This window comes from Orbicella faveolata, unplaced genomic scaffold, assembly GCF_042242905.1.
Source record: "Orbicella faveolata isolate gen_17 unplaced genomic scaffold, um_ofav_v1 contig_34, whole genome shotgun sequence".
Taxonomy (NCBI): domain Eukaryota; kingdom Metazoa; phylum Cnidaria; class Anthozoa; order Scleractinia; family Merulinidae; genus Orbicella; species Orbicella faveolata.
Window position 1 is genome coordinate 31,150,001 of NW_028301563.1, and position 9,949 is coordinate 31,159,949.

The 9,949-nt window shown below is 38.8% G+C and overlaps 2 protein-coding genes across 2 annotated transcripts in view; both read right to left on the minus strand.

Moving 5' to 3' along the window:
- The window catches only part of LOC149105758 (uncharacterized), an 8,355-nt gene extending 721 nt beyond the window's left edge, over positions 1-7,634 (minus strand). The window contains exons 1-6 of the mRNA XM_089271213.1: positions 7,509-7,634; positions 7,089-7,173; positions 6,456-6,562; positions 5,877-6,051; positions 5,442-5,637; positions 4,178-4,401 (exon numbers count right to left, since the gene is read on the minus strand). Coding sequence (XP_089127339.1) covers positions 4,178-4,401; positions 5,442-5,637; positions 5,877-6,051; positions 6,456-6,562; positions 7,089-7,136 — 750 coding nt within the window. The 5' untranslated portion in view covers positions 7,137-7,173; positions 7,509-7,634. The remainder of the gene's footprint in view (positions 1-4,177; positions 4,402-5,441; positions 5,638-5,876; positions 6,052-6,455; positions 6,563-7,088; positions 7,174-7,508) is intronic.
- Positions 801-1,480, minus strand: LOC149105759 (uncharacterized). Its single transcript, XM_089271214.1, has 2 exons — positions 1,204-1,480; positions 801-1,110 (listed from the first exon to the last, which is right to left on the minus strand). Exons 1-2 carry the CDS (start codon positions 1,478-1,480, stop codon positions 944-946), a joined length of 444 nt encoding a protein of 147 aa, XP_089127340.1. The 3' UTR covers positions 801-943.
- Positions 7,635-9,949: the final 2,315 nt, after the last annotated feature.

Consider the following 9,949-nt stretch of genomic DNA (forward strand, 5'->3'; position numbering starts at 1 on the left):
CTTACGGATTCATTTTTGTGGGATCTACCAGCAATTTTGCATGAACGCCAATCAAAAGTCGAGAAAATTGCAATTCAACCCCTTTGAAATTTGCAATGTAACGCAACACGCTAAAATAGGTAAAAATCTTTTGTTGGCTTGAGACAGGACAATCAAAGCCTATTAATGTCTTTAACGTTTGAAACGCTTTAGAAATAGTATTTAACTTAGAAATTGCCTGTAATAGCGAAAAAACACAAGTAGAACCAAACTTAATCACTCCCTAACTCTCCCTGTTTTGCGTCACGCATGATACACTTGGCCCATGCTACAATCTTGGAAATGACAATGTGTGGCGAAGGTCAAGTAATTTATGCAGCTTCGGGATAAGTGACGGACTGTTTGAAGCGTTCAAAGTATTTCCCCACCAGTTGCTCTTAGATTCCCTTTGCGCTTAGATAACTCCTCCCAGAAGCAATTCAAATCTGCAGGAGCAAGGATATTCGGGACGGCTAAAACGCACTGTTCAGCTTTCTCAAATAACAACGCGTACTAGAGCTTTACACTGCAGTCCGCGGTGCTACTATGCAGCGAGTACGTGACGGACTTGGCAGATGCGTCAAATCTGTAGAAGATGATGGAGCTTTCTCCAGAACTCAACCTTCAATCGCTTTTTCAAATTATGCGATATTCAGCTATTAGTTTGCTTTCTTTTGAAGCTTCGTCCAATACAAAAAGCCTACCTTTGCATTCAGCTCATTGATCGGGGTGGAAAAAGAGACGTCAGTATCAGTTTTATGATCAACTTGCAGGGCGAGAAAGGAAGAGAAAAGAGTTGAATTGCATTGACAATTCGCCTTAATCACAGTCCGCCATGTTGGATGCAACGTCACCATTTTTCGCATGAAAGCGAGGCCACGCGTGTTGAAACATCATGGCTGAGTCAACGAGTACTTTGATTTCTTCAGAGTTTTGGTACTGCAATCCGGTGGACATACCGACAACAATATTTACCTGTGACAGTGACAGTGTATATTGGCTCGGGGAGGTCTACCACAACAGGAGAGGATGACAGTTCCGGTTGGACCTCCATAGAACTTTCCTCACCAGAAGCTTGGCCGAAAGTTGATGCTATGGATTAAAATGAAAAACATAAAAATACTTCTGATTATTTAACGATTTTAACCAAGGAATGTTTAAAGAGATACCGGCAACAATATTTACCTGTCACAGTGACAGGGGACGATGGGACGCTTACATCAAACAATCGCACTCGTGCACGCGGTGGTTCTCGCTTTGTCGGAGATTTTCTTTTCCTGGGTGATCTTGACCAGCAAAAAATACTTGGAACTGCATGCTTCTCCAGAACACGCTTCCCTGTTAAAGTTGTCTGAAAATCCGCTTCCTTAAAGTGTACAGAACATACTCTTGTGCTGTTTGTTATCTGTAGATGGACCAGATCATAATAATTAATGTAAATACATGCGAGCGACAATGACATCGATAACCTAACCAACTTACCTGGACACTTTTGCCCACGTCTCGCCGTATTTTGACAACCCACTGCTTTCGAATGGCTTCATCACTGGGAAATCGGTGAAAAATATGATTTGGAATATTTTTAAGCGATTATTTTTACATTGCAGCACTCAACAGTGATCTCCGTTGGGCATGATTGCAGATGATCGCCTTGTCTCCTCGATCGCCGGAAGTTGACTTTACACGCGTGGCCTCGCATTGGTGTCAAAAGTACATGACGTCAATCCAAGATGGCTGCTGTGCGATAAAGGCGAATGCTGGGGTGGGGATGAGAAAAAACTCCTGATAAAAATTGCCTTGTTTACAAACCAAATTTGTGACGCCACGGTTGGTTTTCATTGCTATTTACCACTGAAGCATGAAGCATTTTTGTAGCCAATGACATGTCGGTATATCTTGAACCTACGTTGTGGTTTACACTTCTGAAAAAGTCAGTGCTACCTACTCTTTATCATGCTTTATCATGTAGTCTTGTGGATCGTTTTATATCACCAACTAGTGCCTCATTCAGTTGACGAGCCTTTCTTCGACCCTGGTTTAACAAGCTTTTCAGTTCAAATAAGTTAACAAGAAATAATTCGAAAACGCAAGTATCCTGTAAGATGTTGGATGTTGCAACAAGGTGGCCAAACGTAATTAAGCAAATTGCGTGTGTACAACATTGGTGATATTCTTGCGCGCGTCAATTTTTTTTTCCCTTACTTCTAGTCCAGTTCTGGCCCTTTCTCTGTCACGAAACGTCGGGAGAGAGCCGAGAGCGAGGGACCCTCCCTCTCGACGTTGCGTGACAAGGAGAGGGTCAGAACAGGACTACCTGGCTTCTGGCTAGTCATTGAGAGTGTGACCGTTAAAACCACGGAAATTATTTATTTATTTATCATTCCTAAAGTATTTGCTTACCTCGAAGGACTTTTAGTGGCCTTGTTACACTGTATGAGCGGTATGACCGTAACTGCGTGCCGGCACAAATTCCACCGTATTGAAGAACGAACTCGCGCGGGGCGTCTCTAATTCATCCAGCTTACTCCGATTCTTCTTTGATAAGTGCGTCGTTTGCTTGGTTATCGATCCGACATTAACTTTTCGTGGGAATAGATAGCCTCCTACTGGCTGGCGACGGCATAAAGCTTGTAATCCCTAACATCGTTCCAATATGTATATACTATTGAGACCTTTTTTACTTCGTTCGGCGGGTTAACTGGGCAATCTTCTCTTATTAATGCACGATTTCGCACATCAACAACAAAGATCTTGTCATTAAAATTTGACTCATTTTGAACGGTGAAAAAATGGTTTCAAATTCGTTTCCCTTGAAAAAATCGCTCGAGCGTGACACTGGGCAGCGAGAAGATGGAAAGTGCGATTTAAAAGTTTGGTGTTTCTTTTGCTCTTTTTTTAAACTCTTGTCGGCGATTTTTTAAGTTTAATACTACTTTTAAAGCTTTTCAAATGTAAAAGACATTAATAGGCTTTGATTGTCCTGTCTCAAGCCAACAAAAATGGTCTTACCTATTTTAGCGTGTTGCGTTACATTGCAAATTTCAAAGGGGCTGAATTGCAATTTTCTCGACTTTTGATCGGCGTTCATGCAAAATTGCTGGTAGATCCCACAAAAATGAATCCGTAAGCCTACAATTCATTGACTGAACTGTCTTTTGCTAGAATATCAGACAACTGGAAGCACTACCGGTCAGCTTTTTTCCTCACTGAATTTGCATAAATTTTGAGTTTTGTTTTAATTAGAAAAGTATGTCTACTTAATCGGGGCTCAGTTCGGCCAGAAAACACAAGAAATAAAAATGAACACTATCTCTTGATTAAGGAAGAATCAATGTACACATCTAAAGTTGAGAACGTTTCACAGCGATGTAAACGACTGTATAGCAAGAAGCTGAAAAGTGTAAAATTTCGGATTATCGCGAAGTGAAATCTGAGCTTTCGGTGCGACAACCGTTTTTCGTGAATTTCTGCCGTTATATTGGATATTTCAAAAAACTAACTTGATTTCCTTCAGTTAATTACCTAGGCCTTCAAACTGGCAAATTATGAGCAAAATCGATTTTTCGACCGTGGCCACATTTTTTGGATTTTCTTTGATTTTTACTGGCATTTACTTTTTAGCATTTTCATAGCCAATAATAAAGATCTCGACACGCAAATTGACACTTGACAGTCGGACAAATAGACACCAAGTTAACACAAAATAAAATATGGCGGGAGTATGGACCCTTTTCATAAATGGCTGCCAATTATAAATTTTTTTCTAAGTATTAAAATTGGCCTGACTAACTTCGTTTTTGAGTGATTATTCAAAAGAATTTTTACTCCCAAACGACTTTAGTGACGCTAATTTAAATGTATACAAAAGAATTTTAAATCGGCAGCCATTTATGAAAAGGGTCTATATTGGGGCTAGGTTTGATGCACAAACTGACAGTTACACCCCGGGGGGGGGGGTACTCCCAGAAAAATCAGGTGGGGATGTGCGACTCGCTTCCCAAAACCCTTATCCTCAGTTTAAGACTAAATCTGTTATTTTCCCTACCCTATTTATGACCTGGCCAAAAATTTGATACCCTATTTGAGACCAAAATGGCCGAAATCGATACCCTATTCCCCCACCCCCCTGGGCAGTTGAAAGAAACTTACGTTTCATTACCATTTCAACTTTAGTCTTAGTGCGGAAATCCACTTGCAGGAAGTTGTTGCGGTCATAATGAAGCATTCCGTCTTCAACCATAAACACACCAACAGAGCCTGGTCTTGAAAAGTGAGGAAAGTGCCCAGTTTTGTTTCGTTCAGTCTTCATGTAAGAGGAACTCGACAGCTGACTTTCCTTGATTTTGCCATCTTTCATCCCCAAGGGGCGAAAACGGGAGCATGCTACAAAAACAAAATGATAAATAATAAATTTTGACCGGATTAAATTCAGTAACTTACTAACTTTTCAGTGAAATTCAAAAAAGAACTTTAAAATTTGCGTCAACATGGCCGTCAAACACTGTTGCTATGGAAACATATATAACGTTAATCACCCACAAACATTGTTTTGCCACAGCGAAGTCTTTTGAAATATGTTTTTTACAATAACTATCTAATTTCTCGCGCGCTGATTGGCTCATTTTTATGAACAATAAGAATACAGACGGATAAAATTTTAATTTATGCAAGCTTTCAAGTTCAACTTTCAGCTGTCAAACTGTCAACTTTTTAACCAATGAGATTTTATGGACTTTTCAAAGTATCCAATCAAAAAGCGAGAAAAGCTATTGACAATGTTCGCGTCATTTATGAATAAAATTCACTTATCTTTGTTTACGGTAAGATTAGGGCGCCTTTACCCCTCATTTATTCCCAGCATTTGACCATTTTGGGGTCTTGTTATTGTAAAAAACAAATTGACGTCAGTTTTTTTATGCGTCTGTCCTCTTATTGATGATAAATTTCGTCATAACATTGTCAAAGTTTACTGCGGAACCACTCGCCTGCGGCTTGTGGTTCCACAGCCACTTAGACAATGTTATGACGCAATTTATCATCAATAAGAGGACAGACGCATAAAAAACTGACGTCAATTTGTTAATTACGTAATAGGTAAGATTTTCATTGTGTTGGAAAGTTGGAAAGTCCGCACTCTCAACACCCAGTCCATTCAAGAGAGTAGATACAACAATGTTGTCACGTTATACCCCATTCTTTAACTAGACTAAATTTTGCAAATTTTTTCGTTCTGTAATCCATCTTTATCCTCCCAAATCTTGGCGATCCTTGTCCACCTTCGGCCTGTTAATACCTCCTTGGTAATTTAATACCATTATTAAGTGTTATTTTGAGGTTTGAGGTTTACTTCGGAAAAAAACCGGACACACATTATCATTATGCTAAGAAAACAGATATTTCATTATCATAAATTATTAACTTACTTGGTGCGTAGAACTCAAAGGAAGACCTTGCTCGTTCTGTTTTTGCTGCTCCATCCAGGCTTTCATCTTCCCAGTAATATTCCACAGCTACAAAGGTCGACGTTTGTGAAGTTTTTCCCGGCGAGGTTCTCTTCTGATGGTCAACTTTGAGATTTATGGCGAGGGTGATATTTTGGCAGGATTCCAACTTATCAAACTGAAATTATCAATACATGGAAAACAGTCTGTGATTTTTGTCTCTAGCCGAGTAGTTCAGCTTTTCACATAGCAAAGTAATTTTAAGTTTACTAATTTGGTCTGTTTACACTGCCTAACTAAAGTTTAGTCTGAACAATTTGTCAAATATGTACACTTATGCGGGTTAAGTATTTTAGGCGAACTAATAGCGTCGTACAGACTTTGCCTAAATTACTTTCTAACCATTTATCATCTTACCTTGACGATCAAGGTTGACTCCTGACTTATCAAGCTGGTATATTCTGGTCCAGTTATGTTTTGAGCCGAATCAAACTCGAGCTGTTTAGGAAAAGACCACTTCACCTCCAGGCTGGCAGCGGCACCTTGTGAATCTTGGCCGTGTGCTATGAAAAGGTGCTGAGTAGCCAAACCACTGTAAAAAAAAGAGCATGGGTTGACTTACAACAGAATCTTTTAAGCAGGACGATAGTTAATTACACGATTCCCACTGTAGACAGGAAATACAAAACAATGAGTCGACCCAGAGGGAGAGAAGGTTAGACATTTCGTGACTTTTTGAAAAGCTCGGCTCCCGCGGATGTTTCCCCGTTTGTTTTCCGCGTGTGCGCGTTTTCCCGCGCTTGGCAAGGGTTTGGTATCCCGCGTTTGGGGGAAGTCGCCTTGCTTTCTTCAATTTTGATTGGTTCATTGCTTCTTCTGTCGTGATTGGCTAGATTAGTATAATCATTATTGTCATGTGGATGATAGCTTTTGGACAACTATTTGAAGACGGCGAATAAAATTCGAAGAATTCCTCTATGCTATGTTACGCCATACCCTTGCACAATGGGTTCAGACTGATTAGCCAGCGATACAGAAACCACCAGCCTCGGGTCTCCTCCTTTTGTAGGAACACAAAATGCTTGGGGCGCAACGAATTGAGCCTAAATATAGGAGCAGAAAAATCAGCGTTAAAATAAGTTTCGGCTGTCTTCATTAAAGAGAGAATGAAAACTTTATTGAAGAAAACACTGAGCAATTCTTTGTAATGGATGATATTGTTTAGCATCTCTTTGAAAAATGAGAGCGATATCTAGAACAAACAGAATAGAGCGATTCAATCCATGGAATGTGTAGAACAGAACTTACATTGCTTTAATCGCTCATAAATTTTGCAAAGACCTCGACTGATGGAACAAATACAGCTGTGAGCCTATAGTATAATAAGTTTAAGAGCTACTGGAAGAAATTGTCATTATTTTGACATCGCCAACATCCAGTGTCGTTTCTAACCTTGTTTTAAAAGTTACATGCCCAAGTAGGCGAAATATGAACATTTTAAGAGTTTCAAGAGGCGCGGACTCTGCTGTTAAAATCATGGACATAAAATAGCCTGTTTCCTTTTGGTAACCTACACATTTTCGAACAGCTAGTGTAGTGTTGAAGAGAATTTTTTTGAAAAGCACTTACCACAGGGGCTTGTTTGAGAAACAACAGCAGTAAGAGAGATACCATCATTTTAACTTGAATAGCGCAAAGTTTTTCACATCACAATCTAAAATGGAAAAGATGTAAGTGAAGAAAAGAAGAAGACTAAAAATTATTAGCCGCAAAAGTGTTCTGAGAGCATTTAAAAATCATGTGTTAACTATGACTTTGATACTATGGTAAGAAGATGTCACTGAGTTTGGATCCATAAAACATATGATAAAATAAAGTAATAATAATGTTTAACGAGGGAACCCAACTTGCGAAGGCGGTTTTCAGTTGGGTTGGCAATATCACTTCAACACACAAACATACAAACACTTCGTATTTTTTTTAACTCAAAGAATAGAAAAATGTTTAACTAGGGCGGCAAGACAAATGAATACAGATTACAGCTCTTACCGACAATGGCCTCGACTGGCTACGAAAGATCTTCTTCCTCAGCCAAAACATTTAGTGAAAATTCTGCTTATTTAACTGTTCTTGAATCTGCAATTGTGCCAGTGCGCCGTTCAAGCTCGGCGCATTTTGAAATTAAAACACCAAAGTTTGGTTTCTTTATTAAAAGAAGATAATTGGCTTTAATGCGTCATAGATCATGAAAACTTCCCCTTGGAAATTAAAACCCAATTTTCCTTTCTCTATTACAGCTGCTTACTTTAGGCAGATAAGTAATTTATGTCCATTGCAAAAATTCAACGTTAGAGGAGATCTGTTAATGCCGGCGCTTAACTTGGTAGTCTGCGTAATAATCGAAATAATTGCCTCCAGACAAGTCTAAAAAAAGCTTCCAAAAATGAAAGAAATGTCTTTCACATTTTTGCATAATCAATTGTTGGTATCTGTACCCATAAATTCCACTCAAAAAACCTAAAATTCACGAGCTACGACTAGTTCTAAAGTCTGCCGGGACCAAACTTTTTAAAGAACAAAAACGTGGATCAGATAATTTCTAAGTATTGTTGACGAAACAAGGGGCAACATGAAGTCCGTGCCTTAAACGTTTTTCAACCATGAGCTAGCTTCATAGTTATCAGATTTCTGTTGCCACAATTTAATATTCGTTTGAGTTTCTTGACTTGAAACTCACTTTTGCATGGTTGAAACAGACTCCTGCTGAAATTTTATACGTAGAAGACTTGTGTTGCTTTTGTTTAGAAAATACTAAACAAGCCTCTTAAATATGTCTCTTGTCTGAGCGCCCGCTAATTTAATGATTATTTTGGCCTCATTTGAGCCAAATTACTCACTGCAGGTAATGTGTTCTTCTTTTAAACTTTTTTGGTTTCGGAATGCTTAACAACACCATTCTAAGTTTGTTTAAACTCTTTCGTATGCTTGATTTTACGTTTTCACCTGTCCGAAATAATGATTTGATAACAACTGCACTTTATTTGTTGATAATCCAAATTTTAACAATTTTTCCCCCGCTAAATATCTGCCGTAATATTGCCTCGAGAAACATAATTTTTTTCTAAGGAAAGCCGACAATGAGAGAAATTGAAAATTAAACTCTCGCATCTCTTTGAAAATAGTTGCAGGTGCAAACGTGGTTAAGTTCTCTGAAAATACCACATGGAATTTTCTTAAATTGTTTGCGTAATAGGGCAGTAGCATAATTGCCTTCACAGATAGGATTTTTCAGGGGGTAAGGGATGACTTGCATCTTGGCGTTGCAGAATCAATGGCGCATGCCCCCAAAATATTGCAATTTGAGAATTGGAACCAACTGTCGTACCGGAAATACTACCAACGCAGTTACGATGAGGTATCTGTCCAAAGTGTTTTCCATTTGTTTTTCCATTTTCCATTTTTTGGTTCTCTAAAGGGGGGGGGGGAGGTTGCTAGCCACCCAATCTACCCCCCCCCCCTTGAATCCGCCTCTGGAAAATTCCAAATTAATTAACTAACTCTAATTTTTACTTAAAAATCGGAAAATACCGAGGCACTACTGTACGTAATTCCACACATTTTCGAAGTAGTTACCGTGAAATTCAAATAAGAACCATTTTTACGAATAGTGAAATAAACTTGAAATTCCGTCATATATGGTTGTAAAACAAACGGTGTCAGAAAATTGTCATTAATATTCTGTTTTGAATTTAGTAACATAAACAACCTGATGCTTATCTTAGAATTACTACTTCAGCTAAATTATTCACTAGAAGGAATTTTGCGACGGAGTGTTAACGGCAGTGTTTTTTTCTTGAAAAAGTTTCTCCTCAAATGAAAACAGTATCTAGCCCGAGACAATTTCGTAGTAAAAGAGTGTAATCATGTTTGTTTTAGATTCATATCTTTTTACGCTAGGAGAAGTCGTTGTTATGTGTATAGCGGGTTTTATGTAGTAACATACAGCTGTTTTTAGAAAGGTTGTCCTATCAGAGCGTACAAACATGTCGAAAGGTAATATGGGTAATTGTGGTTCACGGTTGCTTAATTGAGGCTCAAGTTGTTTCAGTGGTCTTCAGTGTGATGGAATCCACCGTAGGAAAAAGATGGCGGCTGTACATTTTACCACAATGCCTTGCGAACCTAAAGCAGCATATAAGGCACAAAGAAAGCCAATTTTTTATAATATTATTCCCTGTGCTAAGGACATTGAGTAGCTTAGGTTTGAAGATTTTATAACGTTTCTGTACGTTTCTATGAACGTTGTTAAGGTTTTTTGTGCGCTAAGAATTATGGGTAAATGTACCAGTCACCATCTTTTTTCCTATGGAGGATTGGAAAGAAACATTATTATATGGCTGTGTCTCACAAAGACTGGGAACCACCGAATTCACGAATTTGGTTGGCTGAAACCGTTATTGACCGCGGTCTAGATTTTCCCATCTAGACCG